This window comes from Melitaea cinxia, chromosome 14, assembly GCF_905220565.1.
Source record: "Melitaea cinxia chromosome 14, ilMelCinx1.1, whole genome shotgun sequence".
NCBI lineage: Eukaryota > Metazoa > Arthropoda > Insecta > Lepidoptera > Nymphalidae > Melitaea > Melitaea cinxia.
This window is the reverse complement of record NC_059407.1, coordinates 14,630,220-14,647,906: the sequence shown is the minus strand read 5'-3', so window position 1 is coordinate 14,647,906 and position 17,687 is coordinate 14,630,220. Positions and strand designations below refer to the sequence as shown.

General features: G+C 35.5%; 1 protein-coding gene and 1 pseudogene across 1 annotated transcript; both read left to right on the top strand.

Moving 5' to 3' along the window:
- The first annotated feature begins 906 nt into the window (after positions 1 to 906).
- On the top strand, positions 907 to 8,486 carry LOC123659432 (annotated as a pseudogene).
- A 593-nt stretch (positions 8,487 to 9,079) lies between these two features.
- LOC123660018 (zinc finger CCCH domain-containing protein 15 homolog) lies at positions 9,080 to 16,493 on the top strand. Its single transcript, XM_045595159.1, has 7 exons — positions 9,080 to 9,407; positions 9,941 to 10,142; positions 10,338 to 10,438; positions 11,065 to 11,202; positions 12,349 to 12,615; positions 13,659 to 13,883; positions 16,108 to 16,493. Exons 1-7 carry the CDS (start codon positions 9,336 to 9,338, stop codon positions 16,276 to 16,278), a joined length of 1,176 nt encoding a protein of 391 aa, XP_045451115.1. The 5' UTR covers positions 9,080 to 9,335; the 3' UTR covers positions 16,279 to 16,493.
- Positions 16,494 to 17,687: the final 1,194 nt, after the last annotated feature.

Sequence of the window (17,687 nt, the reverse complement as noted above, 5' to 3'; positions counted from 1 at the left end):
ATTGTATTTATGGTTCACTGTTTTGGCGATAATGGCTTACTTATAAAAGAAAGATATATGCTGTCGCGGACTTTTTTGTAGGACTAATTAAGATAAACATTATAATGTATAAGAGAAATTATCTCTTATACATTATATACGTGTAAACTCTACAGTTCTTGCAGCGTATGCGTACTTGACAATTATCATTATATTTTGGACACTTCACATTCTATCTTTAAAAATTATAGCCGATGTGTTATTCTAATATATAAGCTATATTATTGTAAGCTTTCATTAAAATCCATTCGGTAGTTTTTGTGTGAAAGAGGAACAAACATCCAGACATCCTTACATCTATACATACAAATTTTCGCGTTTATAATATTAGTAGGATTAATTATCATCATCATCACAGCTGCCTTTCGCAGTCCATTACTGGACATAGGCCTCCACAAGTTCACGCCAAAAATGGCGTGAACTCATGTGTGCTGTGATGATGATGATGATGATGTGATGAGGATTATTTAGACTTGCGCAAAACAGTGCTTTGGGGGGTGAAGTTGGTATTAGGTATGGGTGGGGGCGCTAAGAACCGAGCTTAGTGTCTTCTATAAAAAACCCGTCTTCTGACTGCAGTGCTCTGACGGTGGAGCATAAGTATGCAGGTACCAACCAGTCCGATCTGTCCACGTCCGCATCGTACCCCTGGGACCTTCTGCGCCCGTACTCTAAGTACGATCACCATCCCTTTCTCAGAGCGCAGATGCTAAGGACAAAGGGCGAAGGCGAGCAACCGGCGCCTTAAAACTGGTTTCAACTCGGAAGGGACGATACCTGAAAATAAACGGAGCTAGGTCTTGAGCTCAAAAGTGGCATCCCCACTAAAGGCCTAGGACGCAGGGGGTTAATCACCCACTCGTCTGAACACAAACGATTGTGAAAGGAAAAGCAAAACTTACGGACCGGATTTTAAACCAACGACCTGGCTACTCAATAATGGCTAACGAATTTACCTTATGTACATGGAACTTAAAAACACTGTACAGACCAGCGGGCCTTCAACTTTTATGTCAACAACTTGCAAATCACAGGGCTGATATAACAGCGGTTCAGGAACTTAGATGGTTGGGACATGGCATTGTTAATAAATCAGATTTCGTCGTATATTATAGTTGTAATGAAAAACATCATACCTTTAGAACGGGTTTCGCCGTGAGCAAACGCCTAAAACATCTTGTAATTGATTTCCAACCAATTAATGAACGTATGTGTAAAATCAGACTTAAAGGTAAATTTCAAAATTACACAATCATTAACGTGCACGCTCCGACGGAAGATACTGACCTAGAAGAGAAGTAAAGATGGTATTCCGATGTGGAAGGCGTGTATTCTAAATCTCCCAAAGGTGACATCAAGATTATTTATTTATTTATTTATTTATTTATTTATTTAATTTTGAGGAGGAACAACAGCTAAAATACTTTCACAAATACAAAATTTACATTGAGACATAAAGCCAATAATAGTTCCCCACATATAGAAACAGAAACTACCACAGAAATACATCACTAACCACATATCACATTTTATCTCTAAGACATATCAATGTATCTTTAATAGTGTTGTTATCACAATACCAACAAAACTAAAGAGAGTTAAAGAATGAGTCGCTAATCAACTTTCTAACAGACGCACAGCTAGTGTCAAAGAGGTCTATATCAAATTTATTCGCAAACATATTGAATTTATTACCTGCTCGCCAGAGAAAAGTATTTTGTTTATAGTTTGAGGAGACGGAGGGTAGGTAAATTAAAGGATTTTTTCGCAATGTTTTTGATGGAATATTAAATGTAATTTGTGACAAAAGTTCAGGACAGTCTATTCGATTTGAAGTAATATGAAACAGATAAGTTAAGTCAGCGATTTCTCTTCTTAGTTCAAGAGGAAGAATATGGTATTTTTTACATAGGTTTACATAGTTACGAGAATCATACGGTTGATTTGATTTAAAACAAATGTACTTTAGGAATTTCTTTTGAATATTTTCGAGGCGTGCAATATAAGTCCCATAACTAGGATTCCAAATTTGCGAGGCGTACTCCAAGTGACTACGTACAAGTGAACAATATAATATTTTTAATGTTTTGATTCTAATAAAGTCCACCGAAGTACGCATCACAAAGCCCAAAGCTTAGTGGCTTTACTAACTACACTATCAATGTGGGCATTGAAGAGGAGTTTGGTGTCATGTATTACACCCAGGTCTCTAATTGTAGAACTCCTAGAGAGCTCTTCACCTTTTAAAATGTAATTATGTGATATAATGTTACGCTTTCTTGTAAACGTGACGACGCTACACTTAGCTGCGTTAAGGTCCAAAAAATTAGTATTACAATAGTGTTCTAACCTATATAGGTCAGCTTGAAGCTTATCAGCATCCGCACTATTTCCTATTTTCGCAAAAATCTTCATGTCATCAGCAAAACAAAGTATATGGGACGAATGAAGACATGAACTAACGTCGTTTACACTGATCACAAACAGAAGCGGACCTAACAACGATCCCTGAGGGACTCCACTAGGAATGGTTACCCAACTAGATATGTAATTGTTAAAGACTACTGCCTGAGAACGGTTATCAATATAGGAAGAGAACCACCTTAATAGATCACCCCTAATGCCTACTTGACTTAACTTTTTTAAAAGGGTTCCGTACTGGATACGATCAAACGCTTTGCTGTAGTCAGTGTAAACTACGTCAACCTGGACACCATCCTCCATAGCATCGGTTATAAAGGAGTTAAGCAGTATCAGGTTCGTTACAGTAGAGCGGCCCTGTAGAAAGCCATGTTGGTAAGGGCTGAAAATAGATTGCAGAGCCTCCGATAATTGACTGTGAACTATTTTTTCAAGCATTTTAGCTAGTATACACAACTTGGAGATCGGCCTATAATTAGTTATTTTCTGCTTATCACCCTTTTTATGAATAGGGGATATATAAGCACTTTTCCAAATAGCTGGAACTACACATTCGTCAAGGGATCGCTTAAACAACAGAAAAATTGGTAGTGTCAGGGACTTGGAGCAGTTCTTTAAGAAATGAGCAGGTAATTTGTCCGGGCCTGCCGATTTAGAAGTATCTAAGCCAAGCAGTAATTTTTCAACCATATCGGATGTTACACATATTCCAGATATATCCGATACGCTTGTGCTTGAAGTGACGGGGGAATGATAATCACAAGAAGTACCTGGTGTTAAAAAATTTGAATAGAAATAAGAAGAAAAGGCGTTGCATATAGACTCGCCAGTGTGATATATATTATTATTATATTCTAGCATATTAGGAATGGCGGATGATTTTGATTTAGATTTATAATAAGACCAAAAATATTTTGGGTTTTCCATAATTGAATCTTCAATAGATCGAATGTAACGATCAAAGCAATCTTTTTCCATATGTTTAGCAGTAACTCGTAATAATTTAAAGGATTCCTCGTCACACCTGTTTCCGTACGCTTTAAACTTCCGATGGTATTTGGCTTTTTCTTTAAGGACTTTAACTAGTGACCGCGAATACCATTTGGGGTATTTTTTGTTACCAGACCATTTTGTAGGTATGTATTTTTCGCGTACTGAGTCAATTACAGCATAAAAATACGCAATGGATTCATTAAACGTCATTGATGAGAAAGTTTGGTGCCAATTGACACTAGATAATTCCGAGTTAATTTCATCATAATTAGCACGAAAATATAAATACTTTTTATAACTACCATGTCCCAGTACAGACTCACAGACAGACGCCAAATCGATTGTCAATGCACCGTGGTGATGATCGATAGGTACAAGGGCCTCACTAGAAGCATCTAGTACTGTGACAGAGATACTACATAATACTAAGTCTAGTATTTTTCCAAATTTGTTTAAAATTCCATTGTATTGTTTCAAGTTTAAAGAATGTATTTCGTCTATAAATAATGTCTCACTTTCAGTAGAATAATTACTGGGAACAAGAGAATGATCACCATCCGCTGACGGAATCCAAGCTATTCCGCTAAGGTTAAAGTCACCTACTATAAGATACCGGTCATTAGGAAATTTTGTAAGTAATCGGTTTACGGAACAGAAATAATTTTGTAACTGTTGAGAAAACGACAGTCCTAAGTTTTGGTTGCAAAGGTATAATATACCTACGTGAAGGTTACCCTGAGCAGCACCACGTATCTTTAACGGGATTGTTATCCAAAGGTCTTCCGCACTAGAGTGAAATTCAGGTTTAGGACTAGCCCGCAGGCCGTGGCGGACGGCAATCAATACCCCACCCCCCCTGGTTTGATCCAGCGACTTATAATCACGATCCCGACGAAAAACAATATAGCGCCCATCAAATAATTCCGTATCCAATACACTGTCCAGGAGCCAAGTTTCTGTGATCATTATAACATCATAGGAACTTAAGCATAAATTACGGTAAAAAATAGAAGTTTTTGTGCGAAGTCCCCTGACGTTTTGATAATAAATTTTAAGTGAATTTGTGTAATTCATATTATTAAGCGTAATATCTAAGATACCCGTGTAAAGTAATAGCAATTGTATACAAACTTATAGTGAATTAGTAAATTATACGGTGATGTGTGGGTAGGTAAAAAATAAACAATGAGAATTAAATATTCAACTTTTAAGTTAGCAGATACGTATAGCGGGTAGTAAGTTGGCTGCATAAAGTAGGATAAGCGAATTAATAAGTATGAATGCGATAGACGTATACTTTGCAATTCCGTCTTTAATGATAGTATAGGACAATAGCCGTGCGTCCGACAGACAACTAAGCATGCAATTCTCAAACTATGATAAAAATTATATTCAAACTAATAATGATGAGTATAACATAAAAAATGATTGTGATGACAAACAATATTGAAAAATTATGCAAATAATTTCCTGATGCGAAATATGAATAGAAAATCTTATATATAATTAAACAATGCAAACTACATACTAAACTATCTTGTTTAAATCCGCTTCCTTGGAAATAATTTGGACCGGGGATTTATCGTTCCTTCGTATGTGAATTTTACAGAACTTAACCCAGACATATTGGTAGCCCTTTTGTTTAGTTAGCTCTTTGACTTTCGTAAGAAGCTTCTTAAATTCGGGAATCAGATGATCGTTGATATAAATTAACTGATTGTCTTCCAAAAATCCAATGTCCTTTGCCGTTATGTGCTTTCGAGCGCGACACGCCGCGACAAATTCTTCTTTAATATAGCGGTTTATAAAACTGACGATGATAGACTTTTGTTTCGAGCCGTGTGTCGGAACACGCGCAATATAATTCACTTGGGTCCTTGGGAAGGGGTAGTCAACTACTTTAGCAATACATTCAACAATATTGAACAGATTTTCTGCAGTTTTAAGAGGTACACCCTTAATCTCAACATTATTCATGCGCGACCACTGTTCCCTGTTGATGTTATCCCTCTTAAGTAATGCTATGTCATTAGAGTAATTCAAGTCAGATTGTTGAATATGAAGGACCTTATTTTCAATATCTACAACTCTGGCATCTAAGTTTTCAAGTTTGGCACTATTAAAGTCACAGGCCGATTTTAGCTCAATAATTTCATTCTTAATCGACTTTACGTCTTCAAGGAGCTCAGGAAGTTTACTGAGTTGTGTCTTAATGCAACGTATCTCCGAAAGAACCATCTCCATAGTAACAGGTTCAACAACAGCCACCTCGGGAGCTTTTGTTGATTTCGGACTTACAGAGGCCAACTTGCAAGTAGGGCACCTCCAACCGGCTCGTCGCTCCGGGCCGAGCTTACGGTAGCCAGCCTCCGAAATCGATGCACAGGAAAAATCCATATTTCTCTTGCATCCATTGCAAAATACTCCATCAGTAAAATTAGCATTACAGTTGTCGCACTTCATTTTGATTGATATAGAAATGTACAGCAAAAAAAAGGAACAAAAAAAAGAGAGTTTGAGAAACACTGGTGACTCACTAGCGAATAATAAACTCAAGCAGATACGATGTAATGCGTGCTAAGCGTACGGTGGTCAGCGATGAACTGAATTGGAGATATGAATGCAAAGGTGGGAAGAGAAAGTATGTATCGAGCAACGATAGGCTCCCACAGCCTACATGAAACATCTAACGACAATGGCACACGTCTCATTGATTTGGCAACTTCCCTAGGAATGGTCGTCGGTAGCACACGCTTTCCACACAAGAATATCCATAAGATAACGTGGGTCTCCGCGGATAACGTCACCCGAAACCAAATAGACCATATTTTGATAGACGAGAGACACTGCTCTAATCTTTTAGATGTCAGAAGCCATAGAGGAGCAAACATCAACTCCGATCACCATCTTGTTGTATGCAAAATAAGAGCAAGAATATCACGGTACAAGTACACCAAAACTGTAAGAACGAAAAAGATTGACATAACAAGGCTAAAAAGAGAGCAGGATGTCAGACACAAATATATGGACACAGTTCACAGGGAACTTATGAAAGTGGGCGAAAGAAATAGCAACAGCATTGGCGATTCTGATAGCACCTGGCGGAAACTTAAGGAGGTTTTATATAAGGCTGCTGGTGAGATTTTGGGATTTGAGGAAAAACTGAAGCGTAACGACTGGTTTAATAATGAAAGTCAGAAGGTCACTAATGAGAAAAATGATGCGTACAGATTAATGCAACAGAAGTACACTCGCAGGCGCAGAGAAGATTATAAGGAGCGAAGAAGAAGAGAAAAACACCTACATAAGAAAAAGAAAAGATCGTACGAAGAGCAAAAACTGCGGAAGATTGCATCTAGTTACACGCAAAAGGAAACTAGAAACTTCTACAACCAAGTGAATTGGGGACGGAAAGAATTCAAACCCAGAACCACAGCGTGTAGAAGTAAGACTGGACAGCTACTTAATGATAAAGATGAGATCGTTCAAAGATGGGCTGAATACTTTCGTGAACTACTTAACAGCTCAGTGCAGACTCGTCCACTTTCTGTCCCAGTACCTGAGGTTCTACTAAACCATCAACAGACTGATGAATCATTGTACCCCACCATAGAAGATACTATACGAGCCATCAAATTCAGTAAATATAACAAATCTCCGGGAATAGACGATATCAAAGGCGAGCTTATAAAGTATGCCGGAACTGATTTCGAGAAGGAATTTCACCACCTGGTTCTCCAGATTTGGAATGATGAAAAAATGCCTGATGATTGGAATACATCTGTTATCTGTCCCCTACATAAGAAAGGCGACATATTGGAGTGCGATAATTACCGAGGCATATCTCTCTTGAACACCGGTTATAAAGTTTTTTGCCAATATGCTTTTTAATAAACTAAAGCCATATGTAGAATCCAGCTTGGGGGAGTATCAGTGTGGGTTCCGTCCAAACAGGTCCACAATAGACCAAATCTTCTCGCTTAGGCAGATCCTTGAAAAAACGTTTGAATACAACGTGAACACTCACCATCTTTTCGTAGACTTTAAGGCTGCCTATGACAATGTGCACAGAAGTTTCCTGTACCAGGCTATGATGGAGATCGGCATCCCAACAAAGCTCGTGCGCCTGACGGAGATGACTCTTAGAAACTTTCAGAGCGTTGTCAGAGTTCAAACAAGTGTATCAGAACCGTTCAGAACCAATGAAGGCTTAAGACAAGGGGATGCGCTCTCGTGCCTACTGTTCAATATCGTTCTCGACAAGTGTATTCGCGACTCAAAGATCGAGACCAAAGGCACTATCTACCACAAATCCGTTCAAATTCTAGGGTATGCGGATGACCTCGATGTAGGAAGATGCACCTGCAATGGAGAGTGCATATCTTGCTCATGAAAAATCAGCTGTGGAGGCCGGTCTCCAAATTAACATGGCTAAGACTAAGTACCTGAAAGCGTCAAAAGACCAGCAAACCCTACTACAAGGAGTTAATATTGGCAATAACACCTTCGCTAGCGTCAATGATTTCTTATACCTGGGATCCTTAGTAACCGATAACAACGATGTGTCTTCAGAAATAAGTAGAAGAATAATGGCGGCTAACAAGTGCTACTTCGGACTACTAAGATACTTACGTTCGAAACTCCTTTCAAGAAGCATAAAACTTCTCTTGTACAAAACCTTACTAAGGCCCATACTCACCTACGGTTCCGAATGTTGGGTGCTGAGCAAAAAAGACGAAAATTCCTTGTTGGTATTTGAGCGGAAAATACTAAGACGCATTTTCGGAGCTGTGATGGAAAATGAGAGATGGCGAACGCGTTATAACCACGAGCTATACCAAATGTACGATGAGCCAAATATAATTAAGACCATAAAGATTGGGTGCCTGCGTTGGGCAGGGCACGTGTTGTGAATGGACGAGGCCAGAGTACCCAAGCGCCTTTTAGAAGGCCGACCGGAGGGCCGCAGAAGTCGAGGCAGGCCCAAGCTCCGAAGGTTGGACGGCGTCGAACAAGACATCAAGACTGAGTAATATGGAATCACACCATCACACCGAACATTACCTGAAATGTGTACTGTTTAGTTCGTGAGATGTTTTTTAAGAAACGTTCTATATCACGTAATTGTCATTACACCGAACATTACATGAGATTTTGTACTTTATATGTTTAAGTGTACTGTTCGGTGTACTACGTAGCAGACCGTACTGTCATACACCGTATAGTCACTTTAGCATTAAAAAATGGCCAATGAGATGTGAAAACTGGCTGAAATTCATAATGTTTTTTTTTTTGGTTTGGTTTTCTAAGTTTGTTCTAAAATAAGCATTGATTTGTAAAAAAAAGTTGATTTTCCTTCATACTTAAGTATACGCAAAGGAAAATTGTGATATATATTTCAGGCTTAGGACTGGCAATACCATATGTATTGCCAGACAACTAAATTAATACTAGCTGTGATCCATGATTTTGCCTTTTTAGTTTCGGTTCCCGTCCCGTGTGATGAAAATAATGTATAGCTAGAGAGTGAGAGTATGACTGGTTGCAATAGTGCGCCGCGCATAAACTCATTACAAAAGTTTTATCGTTTCTCAACAGATCTTTAAGTAGCCTATGTATTATATAGTCTGTACTTCCGACTTTTCAATGTCAATTTTAAGTAGCTAGCTACATAGGTATATACTAATCTGTGATTTTAAGTCAACTTGTGCATGATCTTCCACGACAATTCTGGAACGAGATTTATTTTTTATTTTATCTACGGATGTTAACGTCTTTACGAAGGCGTTATTTCTCCGTTGAGAGTTTGATTTATGTTTAAAACTTAAATTTATAGACATAATATAGTTACTATTGTAATACCTAAATAGTATAACATAACCATGCCTCCGAAAAAAGCTGGTAACTCTGCCAGCAAAAAGACTGAGCAGAAGAAAAAGGAGAAAGTAATAGAGGTAAAAGACATCATATTTCTATAAAATTTGTATAATATTCAAATGTATAAAACTGCGAAGGCATGGAAATAAACACTTCCTTATGCACTTGTAATCATTTACACCTAGACGTCTTTGTAACTTTAAGTGATTATTATCTGCGATAAAAAGCATAAAAATATAATGCTGAATTTTTTTTTATTTGTTAGCATGTTTAGAACTAGTGAAAAGCTTCACTAGACCAATTAGAAAATATGACACTACAAATCATTACATTGATCTGTAAAGATATTATCCATAGTTTCAATTATATTTATTAATATATATATATATATATATATATATATGAAAATGTATAATATATAACAGCCATATAAAGCCGAAGAAGAAGAAGAAGTAGAAGAATTACATTTATAATATGTCTGATCAAGTTTAATTTGCTAATTATGTATTTTTACATATATTGTGACTGCATTCTGTGATTTCATAACATTAACAATTTTGTAACATAATTAAACAACTACACACATTTATTTATATTTTATAATTCTCAGGACAAAACTTTTGGATTGAAGAATAAAAAGGGTGCAAAGCAGCAAAAGTTTATCCAGCAAGTGGAGAAGCAGGTCAAAAGTGGGGGAATACACCCGGCAAAGCCTATGGAAGACAAGAAAAAAGAGAAAGAGAATAAATTAAAAGAACAGAAGGAATTAGCTCTGCTGTTTAAACCTGTTCAGACACAGAAAGTTGAAAAAGGTAAAAAAAAAATTAATTAAATGTAAATAATAAATAAATATTATTCAAATGTGATTCCTCACACTCAATAGCGGCCAATAATAAAGATATACACTTAGCTTTGATAATTATGATGCTATCAAAAATTATTTAAGATTATTATGCTGAATTTTATCTGTTGTATTATGTTATAATTTAAATAACCTTTTTTTATAGGAATCGATCCGAAATCTGTCGTGTGTGCTTTCTTCAAACAAGGACAGTGTACGAAGGGGGACAGGTGCAAATTTTCCCATGACTTGACTATTGAAAGAAAGGTATAATGGTTTTATATAGAAATACCATATTATAAGTAAATTGTTAATCTTATATTAAAGTGTCCTGTTCTTGCCCACTACCATTACTATGTTTTAGTTATAGCAGATATTAAACTAATGCAATAGAAACTGCTTTAAGTGATTAAACACATCTTATATATAAAATTTTCTTGTCACAATGTTAGTTACTATACCTCATCCATCCTACATCTGAAATGGCTGGATCGATTTTTATGAAATTTTGTGTGGATATTGGGTAGGTGAGAATCAGCCAACATCTATTTTTCACACCCCTAAGTTATAAGGGAGGGGGGATTAAGAGGGTTTATAAATTATATGGCAAAACAATATTTGCTGGGTCAGCTAGTTAATCTAAAAAATTCTTGCAAATAGTGTCATTAAGTAATTGGCAGTCAAAAGTACAAATGCTTCCTATTGATATTGTAAAGTATGTCCTCCATCATACATTACAATCTTGCTGTAGATAATTTTTTTTAGCTTCGAGTTCGAACAATTTAAAAATGTATTGTACAATAAAGAACACAAATTAACAAATGATGTTTAAATTTAAATTATTATATCTTAATATACTATCATGAGTACAATTTATTTTTTTCTAATTACAGGCAGAAAAGAGGTCCTTATACGTTGATATGAGAGATGACGACGATGATAATATGGACAATTGGGATGAAGATAAATTAAAAGAGGTCGTTGAGAAGAAACACGGAGAAGGCAACAAACAACGGCCTTCGACTGATATTGTAAGTGTTACTATAGTTATATTAATACTATATAATTAATAAATAAATGAAATCTAGACACATCTAGAACTACAAATATCAAGTTTTATACCAATAGTAACACACTTAGGTCCAGTTTCAACAGCTATAAATAAAGTTTATCGTGTAAATTAGTAACTAATAGACTTTTACATCAGAAGGCTTAAGAGGCGATAAAGATCTGTTTCTCCTTTTACTTAAAACTTTTAACTTTTACGATTCTTATTTTCTAATAAAAAGCATTATATATGCTAAAACTATTCACCGAAACGAAATCTTATATATAATATATGCTGCCCACTTTTATAAACTACATATTTGACATAAATATTATATGTTAACCATAATAATACATAATACAGGACTATGGTGTACTACATTCAGTAGGCTTCGCCATAGTCTGTTTCCTATTCCCCTTTACGTTCTACAAACATTTGCAGTGTGTCTCCTAATCTTCTCATTTTGCGATCTCGGCCACTAAACTCGTATCTTTGTTTGATATATTCATTAGATCTCTCTAGTCCACTTTTCGTAATTACAAAGGCATAGTCCAGTCCATCTACATTGTAGTTGGTTTTCTTAGAGTTCGTCATATTTGTCTTGTTTATTAAGCATGTAGAACTGAGATATTTTTAATCTATAAATATGGAGGATCATCTTTTGATTATGACAATTGTATTACTGATGTGAAATGGGATATGTGTCACGTTTGTTGTTGGTTTTCTGAGTTTCCAGTATTTTGGGCACTGTTTTTAATTGTTTTGCTATTTAGAGGCAGTATTTACCACATTTGGTATGAAAAAAGTATACAAAATCAATGAAACATTTACACATATAAGTTACAACAACATCAACACATGGAAATTGCCTCTATTCAAAAAATTGTAGCATGATCTATCTATCTCTATATAAATGGAGGGCCGGTTTTTTTTATCGTGTAAAAAATATAAACAGATAGAGGTCCTATAATTTGACTTATAAGTTAAATTTATGTTATAGTATATACAATGTGGTATTATTTTGTAATGATTATTTCATGTGTTTCAAAATTATCTATATCATTTAAACAAGAAGTCATTAACTTTGTTAATGTTCCAAAGTTAAAAATTTTCTTTTCATTTATTACAGATCTGCAAATATTTCATAGAAGCAGTCGAAAAGTCAAAGTATGGTTGGTTTTGGGAATGTCCCGCGGGTACTAAATGTATATACAGACACGCTCTGCCACCTGGCTTCGTTCTAAAACGGGATAAGAAGAAATTGGAAGAGAAGAAAAACGAAATATCACTTGTCGATTTAATAGAAAAAGAACGAGCAGCATTAGGACCGAATCAAACTAAAATTACATTAGAAACCTTCCTTGCCTGGAAAAAGAAGAAAATCAAAGAAAAACAGGTACACATCAAGTTCATAACACTTAAACGAGTGTGCTTTAGACCACACGACTGAAGTAAAACGTAACTCTCCCTTTTACTATTTTCACTAACTAATATCTCCCTCTCAACTTCCGTTCGCCTCGCTCGATCACACTTTTCGCAACGCTCTCATCACGCATTCACCAGCTTACTCTAAGAAGTTTTACTTTAATAAATACAGTTATGAGTTTGCATAGTAATGCAGTGGTGCACTGTGGCAGTCACGGTAGTAAGTATTAAAAAATATATAAAAATACTATCTTACCCGCTACAGACATTGTCTTGCCTTAACTATGAATATTAATTCGAACTGAAATGGAAATGATTTTTATCAGCAAATGCAATAAAAAGGCATCCATATATACAATTATTTGTTCACCTCCTAACCGCTTTTCTAGTTTCACTTCTGACATGTGTACTTTGTATGCACGAAATTTTTTAATAGCCATGAGATTTATTTTAGCAGGCAAAATGAATACTAAAAATTTTTTTTTTTTTAATATCTGTAGGTAATATTTTATATTTTTGTGAGATTTTCGATTATCCCCCCTCGGCTTAAATGAGATTTGGTGAGATTTCATTGGACCCCCCCCATTCACGTAATTATTGGATGTCCTCTAACTGTCATCATACGCGCGAAGTTTAAATACTAGTTTATTTTCCCTGTAATTTTCCATTTTATGCGCAAATTTATAAAATTTTTACATTTAGGAAAGTATTATATCTACAAAGTATTAGAACACTTTTTAAAAAAGATGAAGGAAAAAAGTAAAGTCGTTCTCAAGCTATGGCGTGATTAAAGGAAATAGGGATACATTTTTATCAATTGTCGATTTATTTATTTATTTTAATTTAAATCTTTATCAAACAACTAAATTTTGTTGCAGAACTTTAAATTACTTAAAATTACATGTTGTGCAAATGGTGGAAATAAAGCCTATTAATAAGTGGGTCATAAAAAAAATTAAAATCTATTAAACACTTTAGTCGATATTCTATAATCCTTTACATAACTTTTTTTAGGATGCTTTCACTAAGGCAGAGGAGCAGAAGAGGAACGATTTCAAAGCTGGCCGAGCCGTCGGTCTATCCGGCAGAGAAATGTTCTCATTCGACCCCGCATTGGCAGCTGATGCTGATGATGATGATGAGACCTTCGACCTCCGCAACTATGATGAGGATGAAGAACGGGATACAACTGAGTATCGTGATATACAGCTGGAACTACTCAGCATGGAGGCATCCGAGGTGAGTGCCGTACACACATTAGCTATGCTAGGTTTCTTTATACATATGGGTTGGTAAACAAACATTTGCTCCACCTGATAGTAAGCGGTTACCGTAGCCAATAGACGCTTTCAACACCAGAAGCATCCCGTTGCCGACCTACCCTCGACCCTATTCAGGAGCACTATTTGAGAGCAGTATTATTTAGCTGTGACCTTGAGTAAGGTCGAGGTACTTCCCCAGTTGGGCTGCTCCAGAATTTGAGCAGGATATATTCTGCTGTGCCCTTCCTCAACATATCTTACTCAATATAGTAAACGACTGACCTGAGACTGGTGCAGTTGCGAGTAAAAATTATTTTTGTTCCAAGTTGCATTTTTATTAACTCCTACCTGGAATCTTGGTGTAAAACATTTTTGTTCATCTTTATAATTATTTAAAAAAAATGTATATCAGTTTCCTGTAATCTAAGACACTGGTATTAATTTGCCTACACAAGCAAAACATGTATAGATATTAAACATATTTAACCTGTCTCTACTTGCTAAGAAACTCAAATATTGCTCACACTCACTCATGCATAGTAATTCACCCAACCATCCAACAAAAAATTTGTTACAAACAAATCGCTGAGCAGTGATGCATTACAGCGCTTTTAGCTGTTTATGCAAGATATAGGACGGCGCGTTAGCGCAGCGGTCGCGGGTGCGATTCCCGCTCACGACAGACATTTGTATCGGCCATATAGATGTTTGTCGTGGTCTGGACGTTACACATATTGTGTGTTTCCGGACCCTCCGACACAGGAGAAAATCCTACTGGGGCCGTTAAGTGTGAAGCGTTTATTTATTTATTTATCTAATATATAAAATTCTCGTGTCGCGGTGTTTGTAGTTAAACTCCTTCGAAACGGCTTGACTGTTTCTCATGAAATTTTGTGTGCACATCGAGTAAGTCTGAAAATCGAACAATATCTATTTTTTATTCCCCTAAATGTTAAGGGTAGTCCACCCCTAATTTTTTTTAATTTGAAGATAATTTTTTATATGATACAAAATTAAAAAATACATACAACTCTAAATATTCAACCCTCTACGATCAACCCCTATTTTTAAATGCCGTTTAGCGGCAAGACAACGTTTGCCGAGTCAGCTAGTTTATTTATAGTATACCAGCACACTACCAATACGAATATAAAGCGTCAATGATAATTTGAAAATTTTTATAGAATGTTTTAATTTTTAAATATCACAGTAATTGTTTCTCCAATCGTGTATCAGAGCTGGTATACATAGTTTTTTTATCATTATATTTTTTTATAATTCTATTTTACCGTTAGAATTCGAACTGGAACCTAACACAATGGTGCCATGAATCGGGTCTCGGACTCAACGCAATAAAACAAGAGTATTGATTGATAATTATTAAGTTTCCGTATATTCCAATTCAAAATTTGATCGCTCGTAACCATGTCTGTCTTCTTGATAGAACTAAGTTAAATGAGATAGATATTGCCCAAACACAGACATACCTGACTGATTATTGATAATATTTAAATTTATATTTGTTTGGGTGCTTACTACGTTAATTGTTTTGTTGATATCTATATTTCGGTAATGTTTCAATCGCCATGATCACGGGGAGACTGCTCTTATTAATTAGCTATGTACTGTAAATTGGTATAAAAGATATTAATGGGAAAAAACATATGTATAAACAATACACAATGATAATAAATAACGTTGATATCTAGTTCTTGTTTATATCCACAATATGCACGAGTTACGATTGTTGCAGCCGCAGATGCCAAAAAAAGCAATTTACTTATAATAATTTATTAATTTAAATTACAAATAAACTTATAACTAAAGAGAGGTGATTCCCTACTGATGTTAAGTAAAAGAATGATTAAATAAAACGAAGTTGAAGAAAGGTTTCCACGGTGGAGCTGTCGCTGCTGTGGTCGCCTTCCGTTGCTTGCCATCTTCTTCCGAAATGATGTTGAAATCTTGCACGTGTGCCGTACAGTAAAATAAGGCTGTGGGCACACCTGGGTTTCTTATATTAAAATATATTATTTTAATTATCTTCGTATGAAGTAAAGTCGGAGGCACACTTATACCGTCGGGGTTAGGCTAGTTTAACACGTGTCTAAACAATAATATTTGTGTTATTACAGTAGATATATTATGTAATTTTTAGTATTTTTACAGTTTAGTACAAAGTATCAATCTAATCGTTGCAGGTGGATGACTCAGGGACTAAAGCTACAGAAGATAGATTGCATCAGCTTAATCTACAAAATGGTGAGAAGGAGACCGATCAAACGGCTCCAGACTCCGTCCCCATCAACGAGAACCTGTTCCTTGATGAAGACCTGGATGAGGAACTACAGAACTTAGACTTGGAAGATTGATTTACATGCAAAATAAGTTTAAATATTGAACTATCTCTAAATGCAAAATATGTAAAGATAAAAAATAGTTGCACATTTTTTTAAAGATGTGATATTGAAAAGAGGTTATATAGTTATCGTTGTGAAGTATTTTTTGAAATTAATGAAGCGTCGGGTCATGTTTGATAATTATCATACATAATATTAAAAGTAAAATTTTCAAACATATTAACGTATATTTTGTTTCAGTTTTTGATATATAAGAATGTTTGTTTATCACCATTTAAATGAAATTAAATTAAAAATATTGGTGTATAAATAAAACAGACGTATCAAATATTTTGTTTTATTTATTAATACAATAAAAAATAACACTTTACTACAGTTTATTAAACAAGATATAGAAGTTACATACTAAATAGATCTTTAAAAATTAGAAATAATACAAAAAGTTAAAACTGACTACCATCTGTATTTATAATGAGAAAAGAAGTTGACTGATAATATATTAGTATAAATGCTTTTAATGACAGCGAGAGGTAGAATAGGCCGCTAGGACCAGTTTCGCCTTAATCAATAAACTATACATTTAAGATTAATATATGCGAATAGAATAGATTTTATAAATATATTGGAAGGAATAAGTGTTTTGACTGAGGTAGGGCACAGCAGAATTTCCTGCTCAAAATCTGGAGCAGCCCGACTGGGGTAGTACCTCGACTTTACACAAGACCACAGCTAAATAATACTGTTTTCAAGCAGTATTGTGTTCCCTTTGATGAGTAAGGTGACCAGAGCTCCTGGGGGGATTGGGTCGGCAACGCGCTTTCGATGCTTCTGGTATTGTAGGCGTCTATAAGCTACGGTATCTCTTATATACTACTACTTATATCAGGTGAGCCGTACGCTTGTTTTCTGTCCTGGTCATATAAAAAAAAAAAAATCGAAGGTTAAAAAAGGACAATGATTCATAACTTTTTACCGTCGGACACTGTCGTCCGTCAAATAGCGTTACCACAAGAAGCTGCTCCAGATTTTGGGCAGGATATTTCATGCTGTGCCCTACCTCAATTAATATGAATAAACTAAAATCAAACTAATTTCTAAAAAATTAATTGGAATAGGTTATTTTGAGTTTAAAAATGCTTAAGGGGTCTGGCCACCCTGGCGAACCGAGAAATGCACTTTTTTATTTTTTAATTAATAAATCTGAAACTATCGGTCGGAATATTTTTATTATTTAGGTCATTATCACAAAGAGTTTCAAGAGTAACATAATAATTTTTTTTTGGAAAATATTTAAAAATGACGTCGTGACGCTAGTTGCCGCGGGGGTCCTCCACACGATACGCGCGGTCCTTGTCCCACCTGGAACTCGGTTATGGTACATCTGAAAAACAACAAAAAAATTCAGGTTCTTACAATGTAGT

What these genes read in the sequence shown, in the direction of transcription:
- LOC123660018 (XM_045595159.1), top strand. Translation starts at nt 9,336, where the DNA reads ATGCCTCCGAAAAAAGCTGGTAACTCTGCCAGCAAAAAGACTGAGCAG. An exon ending in AAAAGGAGAAAGTAATAGAG is followed by an intron (nt 9,408 to 9,940) that starts GTAAAAGACATC and finishes TATAATTCTCAG; the next exon opens with GACAAAACTTTTGGATTGAA. An exon ending in ACTTGACTATTGAAAGAAAG is followed by an intron (nt 10,439 to 11,064) that starts GTATAATGGTTT and finishes TTCTAATTACAG; the next exon opens with GCAGAAAAGAGGTCCTTATA.